We start from the raw sequence: 15000 nt of genomic DNA, 5'->3' as shown, positions 1-15000 counted from the left end.
TTTCATTTTTCCTTTTGCACTTTCTTCCTTATTTCATTAGCACAGTTACCCTATTGGACATCTTTTGCCTCATTTATTTTCTTGCATTCTACACACTCTCTCTCTCTCTCTCTCTCTCTCTCTCTCTCTCTCTCTCTCTCTCTCTCTCTCTCTCTCTCTCTCTCAAATAAGACTTAGTTTACCACATATCAGCTTGGCACTTGAATGCAGTTTTAGCATGCATAAACTTATGGTTTCGATGCATATCTTCCTCTACACTGTAACTTGTTGATAGCTCCACTAGCACGTGGTCACCATCACCATCACTGAGGTGCCTTGCCACACTTTTGCCCTTTAGCTTTTTGACTTTATGCTGAATCAGTGATAAAACTACACGACAAAAACTACTGAAATTTCAACCAAAAAGGATGAAAAATGTTAGAGATGTACACAAGATAATATAATAATAATTGGATACAGAATTTTACACAGCTGTCATGACTTAGATCTTTGAGACACTTAGCTCTCTGTCATCCAACATTCACTGTATGTCATTCTGCTGAGTCATAGTCACACTTTCCAGTGTCAACAACACTCCATCACATGCTCAGACCCTTTATGTCCTCTATCTACGTCCAGAAAAATTACCAAGATATTTTTAATTACAATGCCATACGATGTAATTTACACGAAATATTTCCCAGACGTCAATTAAATCCTATGGTGCTCAAAGGGTTACAGTATTTTGAATTGTAATTAATTCTGTTTCCAAAAAAATTAAGGAGAAAATACCACATATTTTGTATAAAATTTTTTACTTGAACATCACATTGTGACTTTTCAGTTATTATCTATACACAAGGTTTTCATATGTGTGAGTGAGCCGTTAGGTTGTAACTTAAGAGGCGAGGTGAATGCAACTAAACTTTATAAAAGAGACATTGAGTTTATATACCAGGACTTGCGGGTAGTGGGTAATAATGTCACAAAAATTCAAACAAAGTAAAACATGACCGATTTATAAGACAAAAAGCAAAACCATTACAGCATATGAGCGAGTATAAGGAACACGTGCGGTACACATAAATTGGGTAAATTACAGTTACTACCTACAATAGTAAAAAATATGGCAACTAATTGAGTCACAAATGGGCTAGTCATTGTGGTATTTTCATTATCTATTTTTAAGAGGCAAATCAATGAAGCATTATGTCTAAAAATGGGACATAGCAATAACCACAAAAATAATGGAGTAGGAGAGTAAAAATGTGTTAATACATCGAGATCTGTTAAACTTAATAATTGTCAAATACTATAATTCACAGTGTTACACCTAATCCTTATGCTTTTACATTATGTATGAACCTCAGAAATTTACCCTGTCTGAATTTTATGACAAAATAAGGCGAATTACCCTTGCATGAGAGGATAAACACAAGTACACTTTCCTTAGCCATTTTCTCATCTTTTCAAAATGCATAATGGGCAGGCTGAATGATGAGCAAAGGTTGGCTGGTGGAATGCGAAGAATCTTGATTTTTCTTCATATTGTTTTTTTTTCTGTAACTCTACTTTATTTCCAGCTATCTTTTAATCTATTTCTTCACTGAATTTTTAGTCCTGGATTTTTCCTTTGAAAAGTTTACTGACTCCATCATGTCAATTTGTATATTAAATCTTTTATTAAATTTGTGGGATCTTTACCTGATCTTCTTGTTATCAAATGTACAATAATGTACAGAATATAGTTAAATTTAGTGTAATCTTTTTTTCTATTTCTTTGACCTTGCATAATTTTTATTCTTTTGGCAATATGCCGCGGGGGCATAAAACAATTAGAATAGCGCCAACGTTATCCCTGCGTGTCGTAAGAGGCGACTAAAAGGGACGGGACGAGGGGGCTGGGAACCCCCTCTCCTGTATAGAAAATCCTGTGAGACAGCAACAAAGAGATGGAGCTGGGGGGAGAGTGACTGCTCCCCGCACTCTAGTTTTGGGGTGTTTGAATGTGCGTGGATGTAGTACGATAGAGAGTAAAAGATGTGAGATTGGAAGTATGTTTAGAAGTAGAAGGATGGATGTATTGGCCTTGTGTGAGACAAAGATGAAAGGAAAGGGTGAAGTGATGTTTGGTGAAATGTCTGGTAGAGTGTCTGGGATTGAAAGGGGAAGAGCGAGAGAGGGTGTGGCTTTATTGTTGAGTGAATGGATGACAGGTAAAGTAGTGGAATGGAAGGAGATATCATCTAGGTTAATGTGGGTAAGGGTTAGGTTGGGTAGGGAATGTTGGGCGTTTGTCAGTGCGTATGGGCCAGGTAGTGAGAAAAGTGAAGAAGAGCGGAATGAGTTCTGGAATGAATTAACTAGGTGTGTAGAAGGACTGGGTAGAAGGAATTATGTAGTTGTTATGGGTGACTTAAATGCTAGAGTGGGTGCTGGAGAGGTAGAAGGTGTCATTGGGAAATATGGCGTACCAGGTGAAAATGAGAGTGGTGAGAGACTGGTAGATATGTGTGTTGAACAAGAGATAGTAATAAGTGCTAGCTTTTTTAAAAAGAAAGATAAAAATAAGTATACATGGGTAAGAGTGGCAAATGGAAGAGTAGTAGAAAGGGCATTAATGGATTATGTGTTGATAACTAAAAGAATGTTTGGAAGATTGAAAGATGTGCACGTGTTTAGGGGTATGGCTAAAGGTATGTCTGATCATTTTTTGGTGGAAGGAAAATTAGTTGTAGCAAAAGAGTGGGGGAATAGAGTAGGTGGATGTAAAAGGGAGCTAGTGAGGGTTGAAGAGCTAATAAAACCGGGGGTAAAAAGTAAATATCAGAAAAAGGTTGAAAATGGCATATGACGAGGTGAGAGTAAGAGAAACTGGTAATTTAGAGGAGGAGTGGAAGTTAGCAAAAGAAAATTTTGTTGGGATTGCAAGTGATGTATGTGGCAAGAAGGTTGTTGGAGGCAGCATGAGGAAGGGCAGTGAATGGTGGAATGAAGGAGTGAAGGTAAAAGTGGAAGAGAAAAAGAGGGCTTTTGAAGAATGGCTGCAGAGTAATAGTATAGAGAAGTATGAAAAATATAGAGAGCAAAAGGTGGAAGTAAAGCGCAAGGTACGTGAGGCAAAGAGGGCAGCTGACCTGAGGTGGGGTCAGGGACTGGGTCAGTCATATGAAGAGAATAAGAAGAAGTTTTGGAAAGAAGTGAAGAGAGTAAGGAAGGCCGGCGCAAGAATTGAAGAGACAGTGAAAGATGGAAATGGAAGGTTGTTAAAAGGAGAGGAGGCAAGGAAAAGGTGGGCGGAATATTTTGAAAGTTTGCTGAATGTTGAGGATGATAGGGAGGCAGATATAATTGCGGTTCCAGGTGTTGAGGTGCCAGTGATGGGAGATGAGAATGAGAGAGAGATTACAATAGAGGAAGTGAGGAGAGCACTAGATGAAACGAGAGTAGGAAAAGCATCGGGTATGGATGGTGTGAAAGCTGAGATGTTGAAGGAAGGGGGTGTGACTGTACTTGAATGGTTGATGAGATTGTTTAATGTGTGTTTTGTGTTGTCAATGGTACCAGTAGATTGGGTCTGTGCATGTATTGTACCACTATATAAGGGTAAGGGAGATGTGCATGAGTGTTGTAATTCAAGAGGTATTAGTTTGTTGAGTGTAGTTGGAAAAGTGTATGGTAGAATACTGATTAATAGGATTAAGGATAAAACAGAGAATGCAATCTTGGAAGTACAGGGTGGTTTTAGAAGAGGTAGGGGTTGTATGAATCAGATTTTTACAGTTAGGCAGATATGCGAGAAATATTTAGCAAAAGGTAAGGAGGTGTATGTTGCGTTTATGGATCTGGAGAAAGCATATGATAGAGTTGATAGGGAAGCAATGTGGAATGTGATGAGGTTATATGGAGTTGGTGGAAGGTTGTTGCAAGCAGTGAAAAGTTTCTACACAGGTAGTAAAGCATGTGTTAGAATAGGAAATGAGGTGAGCGATTGGTTTCCGGTGAGAGTGGGGCTGAGACAGGGCTGTGTGATGTCGCCGTGGTTGTTTAACTTGTATGTTGATGGAGTGGTGAGAGAGGTGAATGCTCGAGTGCTTGGACGAGGATTAAAACTGGTAGGCGAGAATGATCATGAATGGGAGGTAAATCAGTTGTTGTTTGCGGATGATACTGTACTGGTAGCAGACACAGAAGAGAAGCTTGACCGACTAGTGACAGAATTTGGAAAGGTGTGTGAGAGAAGGAAGTTGAGAGTTAATGTGGGTAAGAGTAAGGTTATGAGATGTACGAGAAGGGAAGGTGGTGCAAGGTTGAATGTCATGTTGAATGGAGAGTTACTTGAGGAGGTGGATCAGTTTAAGTACTTGGGGTCTGTTGTTGCAGCAAATGGTGGAGTGGAAGCAGATGTACGTCAGAGAGTGAATGAAGGTTGCAAAGTGTTGGGGGCAGTTAAGGGAGTAGTAAAAAATAGAGGATTGGGCATGAATGTAAAGAGAGTTCTATATGAGAAAGTGATTGTACCAACTGTGATGTATGGATCGGAGTTGTGGGGAATGAAAGTGATGGAGAGACAGAAATTGAATGTGTTTGAGATGAAGTGTCTGAGGAGTATGGCTGGTGTATCTCGAGTAGATAGGGTTAGGAACGAAGTGGTGAGGGTGAGAACAGGTGTAAGAAATGAGTTAGCGGCTAGAGTGGATATGAATGTGTTGAGGTGGTTTGTCCATGTTGAGAGAATGGAAAATGGCTGTCTGCTAAAGAATGTGATGAATGCAAGAGTTGATGGGAGAAGTACAAGAGGAAGGCCAAGGTTTGGGTGGATGGATGGTGTGAAGAAAGCTCTGGGTGATAGGAGGATAGATGTGAGAGAGGCAAGAGAGCGTGCTAGAAATAGGAATGAATGGCGAGCGATTGTGACGCAGTTCCGGTAGGCCCTGCTGCTTCCTCCGGTGCCTTAGATGACCGCGGAGGTAGCAGCAGTAGGGGACTCAGCAGTATGAAGCTTCATCTGTGATGGAAATGTGGGAGGTTGGGCTGTGGCACCCTAGCAGTACCAGCTGAACTCGGCTGAGTCCCTGGTTAGGCTGGAGGAACGTAGAGAGTAGAGGTCCCCTTTTTGTTTTGTTTCTTGTTGTTGTCGGCTACCCCCCAAAATTGGGGGAAGTGCCTTTGGTATATGTATGTATGTATATAAGTCAGTTTACTGTTTTATCATTTTCTTTGTTTCTTTTACTACATTATAAATACTTTATACTGTTTATATCTCTGGTAATATCAAATTGTGCTGGTCTATCTGTTTAGTTATGCTTGTACAGTTTAATGGGAAATACTGTTTAAAGGGCTTTATCTATCTATCTAGGTGCCATGTCTTCAACCTGGACTGTCAATTGCCTCCACCTGGTCCTTTCTCTAGCTCTGTATAAATTGTCCAGCTGATACACTCTCATTTACATCTTTCAATAAGCTTTACAAAACCTTTTTCCTTTGCCGGCCTCTTGCTCTTCTCCCTACTATATTTCCCGTAAGGCACTAAAGTTCAGTCTTTACTCTTCTTATTATATGTCCCTGAAATTCCATCTGCCTCCTCCGTATCACTTTTAGAAGTGATCTCTCCTGATTCCCTCTTCTCAATACCTCATTTGTTACTCTCTCAGTCCATGGGATCTTTAACATTCTTCTGTAAAACCATGATCCAGCTGCATTATTTTCTTTTTCAATTTCTTGTTCAATGTCCACATCCCTGAGCCATAAATATGTGTGGATCATACATAGGTTTCCAGTGCTCCAACTCTTGTCTGAATCCTTATCCTGTTTGTCAATAGTATTTTCAGATTGTTGAAGGCAGATTTTGCTGTAAGTATTCTTTTCTATTTCATTATTACATCTTGCATCATGTGTTACCATAGTGCCTAAATATACAAAGGCATTTGTTTTACTGTTGCCCATCCATTATGATGTTGCAGTTTGGTTCCAACTTTTTTTTATGCTACTACCACTTCTGTTTTATTTATGTTTACTTTTAGTCCCATGTTCTCACTCGCCTTTTACTGTATCATGAAGTGCTTGCAGTTTCTCAACTGAATAAGCTATTATCACAGCGTCATGTGCAAATCTAATATTATTATATTTTCTCCTCTAACTCTTATTCCTTCCATTCCTGATATACTTCCCAGTATGATTTCTCCACACATATAGAGAAGAGGTCTGGTGACATTACACATCCTTGTCTTGCTCGTCATTTTATTGTTATCCATGTTGTTAAATTATTATCGATGTTAAATGTAGCTTCCTGACTCCAATAAAGGGTTAGAATGTTTAAAAATTTGGAAATGACTATGTAGACATAGATAATCTGTGGGCTGTTTACAAGATACCAAAAGTTTACAAGATACCAAGATTTTTAATGAAACATGATGCAATTAAATTTATATGCTATATATTTTATTCTCTGACAGTTGAAAACCTTCAAACTCCTTGATGCCTAAATGAGGGCTTAAAATGAAGTTGCCAAATAACCAAATTAGATTACAGTCTGGGATGTTATTACCTAAATTTTATAGGCAATCAACCAGTAAATATTTTCATCCACATTTTTTACATTATCAAAACTGCAATTTTTTTTTATCTCCACCATGTATGGAACACATATAAAAGCTAACTCACCTGATACTCCCAGCATATGCATACGTGCAGTGTGAATCTCATGTAAAGCTGCCCCTAGGGGTAAGGCAACCATTTTCCAAGAATCTTTGGCTACTTCTTTATACCATAAGGCTGATATATCAACTACTGTTATCCATTTGTGCCCTTCTCTTCCCATTATCGTCACTCGATGGTCGTAAGTCACAAGCGTGAGCAAACACCTGTGGAAATATTTAAATTTTTACTGTGTACCTATCTAACATGATTTGATTATAAGAGTAGCTTACAAAGGTAAGAGAATGTATAATAGATACCATTTTTAGAACACTCTTCAAAAAGTTATAGTTCAAGGTATAGAAGTAAACTCTAATTTTTAAAAAATTATGAAAATATGACTTGCACTACCACGAGCCCAAATAAATCCTACAACTTTTATTGTTATTTTACTAGCTGTACATTTTACTCATCAACAACAAAATACATGATAGAAAGGAATTCACTCCATGATATAATGAAACTAATATCTACAATAAGTTTCAATCCCATTCCTTCGAAACAACACGTTTGAAAAAACACTGATAATATTTACAAAAAAAAAAAAAGAAATTCATCACAGCTCTTCTTTCCCAACAACATCTATTGCTTTCTAGCCCAGGTTCTTATGTCCATACAAGAATTCTGAGGAAGTGACTGTTTCAACATACTTTCCAGGAAAATAATTACTATAGGTTTCAATGTAAATTCCTTTAAAATGGCTAAAATACTGTATGCAATAACCACAATCAAGTCACCTTTAAGAAAAAAGTAAACACATACTCTAACAAAGCTGTTCTACCGTACAGTAAATAATTTTTTGGGCTCAAGCCATGACGTCCTGATGGAAGGTTCCTTTTGGTAGCTTCCTTGGGTATATTAATTACAAGGATATTCCCAGAGAGTTAAACCACAGGTTATCACAGAATTCTTACTTCTGGTGCGAGTATCCTAAAGGTTTCCTTTAAGACATCGTATATCAACAGGGGACGCATGTATTAACACGCCACATAGCTATCTGCACCCCATATAGAGTTAACACTTCGATATGGAAAGGTGGAGAATAACTGGGGAGCTGTTCCACAGTTACACTCGTCCGTGGCTACTTTTGGTACTCGAAACGTAAACAAACGGGCGCAATTGCTAAATGACGTCACGTCCGTCCTCATCATTCTGCTTGTAGCTACCTTGCTTAGACGGATTTCCCCTTGTGCGATTTTTATCGACTTGCATCGCCATTATGTCGCTACCTTCTGCCTCGCCTTCTTCTGGAAAGTTGAGTACCAGGTCCCAGTATTGTTTAAATAAGCTCTGGCCGTAAAGTAACTTATACTTTTCGTAATATTTCGTGTTTTGTGGCGGAGCTGTGCTGCTACCGGACACGCCATTTCATGGCGTCGCTGTTCTCTTGCATGCCTTATTTAGCTAGTCAGAACAGCTTTTTCCGGCCTCTTAACTAATTGATATTGTTAGTTATTTAGTCTTCATAGCTAGGAACTTCATATATCGTGTTTTAACGCTCTATTATCCGGTCATCGCTTGACCCCATACTAGCTTGCTAGCTTAGCCCCTAGGCTAGATTGCCTAGCTCTTGTGTTCATGCATGATATATTCCAGTGATCCTAGGTTAAGTTATGAAGATAGTGGCATTATTTATCATACTGTTTACTGTGATGCAAGTGTTTTTCGCCTTCAGGGACCATATAGGGGACCGGTTTGATTGCGTACCTTTCTAACCTAACCTAAATGTAGGAACCCCTATATGCTCCCTTCATCCCCTGCCTACGGGCATTCCCTCTGTGTGGCCATGCTTCCCCTTCTATATAGGGGAATCTTGTCTACAATCAGAGTATTTATCGCTTCTCTGTCTAACTTAAGGGAATGATCCCCCCTTAGGGTTGCGACAGAGAAAGAGGAACGGCTCTGTCCTTCCTCAGTTGCTTATGGTTAGGTTACTTAACCTTCCATGCAACTTGCGATGTGTCTTTCAGCCTACCTAGCATGGGATTTAACACTCCTTATCTAGGTTAGGCCTTGGGGGGGGGGGGGCTAGTTCTGTACTGTTATAGTTTGAGACGGTACTCTTGCACCGTTCTCGTTCTGGTTACCTACCCTAGGCTAGGGAGCGTCCTCACTTCCCTGGTGGCCATTATTGTACAGAGCCTCCCCTATGGACGACAACCCTCTTCTTCTCCCTCCCCACCTATCCCTTTGGTGTAGGCTAGCCTATACATAGGCTGGCCTATACACATCTGTCCCTAGTCCTACAACTCCTCCCTTGGGTGGAGTGATAGGGCTATCTTGATCTCCTGTTGAGCAGGCCACTCTGGTACATATACCCTTCATAGCGTTCTATGGGGGTAGCCACTGGCAGCGATTTGTCCAACAGGGGGGTTCCCCCTCTTGAGTGTACCCTAACCCTCCCTTGGGTTACCTTGGCACCCGGCCGACTGCCGGCCCCCTGCCATTGGATGCTAGGACCTACTCCTATCATGGGTACACTCTCTCCGGAGGGATGCCGGAGGGGTATGTGGTCTTACCCCTCCAATCCCTCCTTATCTGTCTCTCTATCTACCCTGGTGCCGGTCCCTTGCCGCCTCTACTGCCGGCGATACCGCCCTACCCTTTGGTGACACTCTCTCATAAGATACCCTCCCTCCTCTAAGTCGTCAGCCTTCCGTGTGCCGGGGGGCTGCCGCCTTCCGTCGGCATACAGCCGATGGCCCACCCCTCCATTACCTAGTTTCGGTTGTCCGACCTTCGGGCCGGCCTCCGGCGTGCCGGCATTGATTGCCGGCGGTCTGGGTATTCTACCATATTCGGCCTTATCTTATGAACTGATCACCAAGCCGTCAGCCTTCGGCTGCCAGAGCCGCCGGCGCTGTGCCGGCGGGCGCCAAGTTGGTATTATGCTTAGATTCTCAATGTGTCTGCCTTAATGCCTTACACCCTGCTGGAGCGGCTTCCGGCTTGCCTCCGGCGGCACCAAGGGACTTGCACCCCTTCTTCTACCTATCGACAATATATCGACAGTCCTACACTGCAGCCAGATGGCTTGGCCACTTCTATGCTTAGGTATTGTCTTACCATTCTACTAGTGGCTGTGCTGTCTTCTTGCATATTACAATTTCCAGCATACTCTGTGTGTCTTAGCACGGTCGGTTGCCGGAACCTAGATCTATATGGGGTCTCCTACTACCCCTTTAACCCAAGGTCTGAGGGGTCTCAGTTCCTGATACACCTCGCAGGCAATCTCTGCTAGAACTTAGCTTCTACCCACCACGGTGATCCATGCGGATTTCCGTTTTGTGTCCCTCGGTCACAAATGAAATTGCCTATTGATAAGGTTACGGTAACCGACTGGGCGGGATTCACAAGTATGTGTCTATCTACTTCCTTTTCCCGCTCCTCTTCTCAAACATTACAATATTCATGAATTATTTAATGTTAGGTGAAATTTTGACTACTTAAAATTTAACCTTAGAGTAATGTAAGTCATTTTATGCCTTCCATATACTCATGATCTCTTTCTTTTACAGGAGGAGTATATGAAGTGTGACCACAACTTCTGTGGACCCACGCCCCCTGCGCCGCCAAGAAAGGCGACCTGAAATACTGGTACCCGCAGCACTGTACAGTCTGCAAGAGTCGTCTGGTCGAAGCGTTCGACGATCCTCCTTCAGCGGAGGTAAGGGACAACGCTCGGGAGAAGCTACGCAAGTGGGTGCGTGGCTTCCAGAAGAACGCCACCGGACTGTATCTCGCTACCGAAGATTTGAGGACCTTGCTATTCCCGAAGGCATCGAAAGACTCAGTGGTCCCTAGTGATCAGATTCCTACCGTCCAGATAGTGGTGGAACCTGATGTTGTCATGGCCCAGTCCATGCATGAGTGCCGCCTAGATTCCGACAGCGTGGAACGTATGTCGGAAGTGTCGGAGACTACGGAGAGGAACCTCATGGGCGAGGAGCTCGACTATGAGGAAGATCAGGTGGAATACCCTGATTCGGAGCATGAGGTCGCTCCCGCTTCTACCCCTGCACCAACTCCTACACCGACCGAGGAATCACTTCCTTCAACATCCGCCACCCCGGACCCCATCCCATCAGGCACTCAGGAGATCTTCAAGATGCTTGAAGCTCTCATGGATAAGAAACTTCGCGAGACTCATGAGCTTTTCAAGTCTAACCTCGGAAGTTCTAAGCAACCGAAAAGGATTTCGGTTAAGGACCTCCCTGCCTGCTCGGATACTAACCCATGGAGGTATGCCGAGCACATGCCGATCACCACGGGCAAGATCTTCATCAGCGAGAAGGTCGGCTTGATCGCGTTGGAAGAAGTGGAGTTCTTCCCGAACTTTGAGGCTTATCCGGACTGTTACGTCCGACTCAGGTCCGAACCCGCCTCTAAAGAAGAGACCGAACCGAAGGAGGTAATTGTGTTTGATCTCTCGAAGGCCCAGGCTATGCTAGCCAACGCGGTGAAAAGCAGGGGCTTCACCAATTCAAAAATGCCGGCGCTTAGTAAAAAGCACCCGACCTTCGTCGCACCGGACAATGCGACCTTCCCCTTTCTTGAAAAGGCCTTCACTGCGGTACTGAAAGCAGTGGAAGAAGGGAAACCTTGCCGTGTACTGGAGGAGTGCAGGCCCTTCTCCCTGACTACTCCCCCTGATGATAGGCACTGGAAAGACGTCCAGTCGACATTCATAGTGGGGAAGCTAGAGCCTGACGTTGCTGGTCGTCAGTTTAACGAGGACCTCCCAAAACTCAACGATCACCTCCTTCGTAGGGAACATGATACGAAGGAAAGGCTTGCCGCATCTATGTCCCTCCAGGTACAGCTTGAAGTCATGGCCGGTGACACTAGGGTCCCAGACTTCTACATGGTCCTTGCCAAAATGCATCTGCCAACGGTCATGAAGGATCTGTACAGCTTCACTAGGGCTCGTAGAGCCTGTCGTGAATTCGTGTTCGCGAACGCTACAGTGAGACACGAACCCCGGAGGCTGATTTCCTCCAACATCTGGGGTAAACACCTCTTTCCCTCCTCCCTAGACAAAGCCGCCACGGAGAACAGGAACCTTCTCCATAAGTGGGGCATGTCAAAGAAAAGGAAATCCTCTCAGGACGACGGCCCTCAACCTAAGAGGAAACCTACGAAACCCAAACCCCAGCAACGTCAACAGAGACGGCAGTTTCCGGGTTCCGCTACTCCCCAAGTGGCAGCTCAGCCACAACAGACCTTTCAGCTGGTCACCCAACCGGTCCTATCACAGTCACCGGTCTTCACCCCTGCATTTGAGCAGCAATCCACTACCTTTCGTCCCAAAGGTGGAGGCTCAAGCAGAGGCTCAGGCAGAGATGTGTCTCGCCGTCTCTCCAGAGGCAGAGGAGGAAGGGGAGCTAGCGGCCGAGGTAGCAAACCCTCGGGAAGCCAGAAGCAATGAAGTGCTTCCGGTGGGAGGAAGACTCCGCCAATTCCAGGATCATTGGACCTTCGATCCCTGGGCACACAGCATCGTCCAAAGGGACTAGGCTGGAGCTGGACTCAACCACCCCCAACCTTCCAGCAATTCTTCCAACAGTCAACCCCCCTCCTGGAAGAATATGTCCTAGAACTCTTGAACAAGAAGGTGATAAGGAGGGTAAAGTCAACCAGGTTCCAAGGGAGACTATTTTGCGTCCCCAAGAAGGACTCCGACAAACTCAGATTCATTCTAGACTTATCCCCCCTCAACAAGTTCATCGCGAACAACAAGTTCAAGATGCTGACTCTTCAACAAATACGGGCCCTTCTGCCTCAAGGGTCCTACACAGTCTCGATAGACCTGGCGGATGCCTACTGGCACGTTCCAATGAACCATCACGCTTCCTCCTACCTAGGATTTCGACTCCAAAGGAAAAGCTACGCTTTCAGGGCCATGCCCTTCGGGCTCAACGTGGCCCCACGGATCTTCACCAAGCTGGAAGACGCCATCGTTCAACAGCTCCGCCTCCGCGGCGTCCAGGTGATGGCCTACCTAGACGACTGGCTGGTCTGGGCGACATCGCCCGAAGATTGTGTACGATCCTGCAACAAAGTCACCCAGTTCCTAGAACACCTGGGATTCAAGATAAACACCAAGAAATCTCGCCTCTCTCCAGCTCAGAAATTCCAATGGTTAGGAATCCATTGGGATCTTCAGTCACACCGCCTTTCCATCCCACAGAAGAAAAGGAAGGAAATAGCAGGGTCTGTCAAAAAACTGCTGAAATCCAAAAGGATCTCAAGACGAAAGCAGGAACAAGTTCTAGGCTCTCTACAGCTCGCCTCTGTGACAAACCCAGTGCTTCGTGCACAGCTAAAGGATGCCGCGGGAGTCTGGAGACGTTCTGCATCATCGCTCGAAGAGACCTCAAGAGACGGCTCCCAAACAGACTTCGGTTACTCTTAAAGCCGTGGTCGGAAGCAAAGGCCCTGAAAAGGTCCATTCCTCTTCAACACCCACCTCCATCACTCAACATCCACACGGACGCTTCGCTGGAGGGTTGGGGAGGTCACTCCCACCAACAACAGGCTCAAGGTACATGGTCTCCCCTATTCAAGACGTTTCACATCAACATCTTGGAGGCCATGGCGGTCCTTCTCACTCTGAAGAAACTCTCTCCGCCTCCCTCGATCCACATCCGTCTGACTCTGGACAACTCGGTGGTAGTCAGATGTCTCAATCGTCAGGGCTCGAGATCGCCCCAGATAAATCAGGTGCTTCTTCCGATCTTCCGCCTGGCAGAAAAGAAGAAATGGCACCTGTCTGCAGTTCACCTACAAGGATTCCGCAACGTGACGGCGGACGCTCTATCACGGACAAGCCCGATAGAGTCGGAATGGTCTCTAGACGCAAGATCATTCTCCTTTATCTCTCGCCAAGTCCCGGAACTTCAGATCGATCTCTTCGCAACGAGCGACAACAATCAACTTCCTCGTTATGTGGCCCCGTACGAGGACCCCAAGGCAGAAGCAGTGGACGCCATGTCACTGGATTGGAACAGATGGTCCAGGATATACCTGTTCCCTCCCACCAACCTTCTGCTGAAAGTCCTCTCCAAACTGAGAACCTTCAAAGGGACAGCGGCCCTAGTGGCTCCCAAGTGGCCCCGGAGCAATTGGTACCCCCTGGTCCTGGAGCTGCAGCCCAAGCTGATCCCCCTCCCAGGCCCAGTTCTCTCTCAGCAAGTACAAAAGTCGACTGTCTTCGCTTCATCACTGAAAGTCAGGGACCTTCATCTCATGATTTTCTCTCCCTAGCCGCGAAGAAAAGGTTTGGGATCTCGAAGAAAAGTCTAGACTTCCTCGAGGAATACAAGACCGAATCCACACGACGGCAATACGAGAAAGTGGGTCTCGTTCGTCAAAGCAAAAAACCCCACGGAAATCACCATTGATTTTTGCATGTCCTTCATTCACCTTCATGGACAAGGCTTAGCAGCCAACACGATTTCTACCTGCAAATCGGCTTTGACTAGACCACTACTGTACGCCTTCCAGATTGATCTGTCCAGCGATATCTTCAATAAACTACCAAAGGCATGCGCTCGACTACGCCCAGCACCTCCGCCAAAACCTATCTCCTGGTCCCTGGACAAGGTGCTCCATTTTGCCTCTAGCTTGGACAACGATTCGTGCCCTCTGAAAGACTTGACTCAAAAAGTTATATTCCTTTTTGCTCTCGCCTCGAGAGCCCGAGTCAGCGAAATAGTGGCATTATCAAGAGACGAGGGTCATATCCTGTTCACAGATTCAGGAGAACTTACCCTCTTCCCTGATCCGACGTTTCTCGCGAAAAACGAATTACCCACCAAGAGATGGGGCCCCTGGAGAATCTGCCCCCTGAAGGAAGATGTCTCTCTATGTCCAGTAGAGAGTCTCAATGTCTATCTTCGAAGAACTTCAGACTTTGGTGGAGGCCAACTCTTCAAAGGAGAAACATCGGGTAGCGACCTGTCACTGAAACAACTAAGAGCGAAAATCACCTACTTCATTCGCAGAGCGGATCCTGACAGTACACCCGCAGGTCACGATCCTAGAAAAGTCGCATCTTCTCTGAATTTCTTCCAGAGTATGGATTTCGAAAGCCTCTAGAGCTTCACAGGATGGAAATCTTCGCGCGTTTTCTTCAAGCACTACGCGAAGCAAGTGCATGAAGTCAAACATTTCGTGGTAGCCGCAGGTAGTGTTATGAAACCTGCAGTTTAACTCTGCATAGAACAGCGAGTTACTTGGGACTTTAACTCTACGGGTGCCTGTGTTGACCCTCGTGTGATACATAGTGATTTCATGGACACTTAGTGTTTCCAATAGACTGTT

The 15000-nt window shown here is 44.6% G+C and overlaps 1 protein-coding gene across 1 annotated transcript in view; it reads right to left on the bottom strand.

Annotated features, from left to right (window-relative positions):
• LOC137627228 (general transcription factor 3C polypeptide 4-like) overlaps positions 1 to 15000 on the bottom strand; it is a 386672-nt gene that overhangs the window by 269964 nt on the left and 101708 nt on the right. Inside the window, exon 3 of the mRNA XM_068358312.1 lies at positions 6643 to 6842. Coding sequence (XP_068214413.1) covers positions 6643 to 6842 — 200 coding nt within the window. The remainder of the gene's footprint in view (positions 1 to 6642; positions 6843 to 15000) is intronic.

The sequence above is a fragment of the Palaemon carinicauda genome, chromosome 2 (assembly GCF_036898095.1).
Source record: "Palaemon carinicauda isolate YSFRI2023 chromosome 2, ASM3689809v2, whole genome shotgun sequence".
Lineage (NCBI taxonomy): Eukaryota > Metazoa > Arthropoda > Malacostraca > Decapoda > Palaemonidae > Palaemon > Palaemon carinicauda.
Note: the sequence above shows the minus strand (reverse complement) of the source record. Positions and strands in the feature narration are given on the sequence as shown.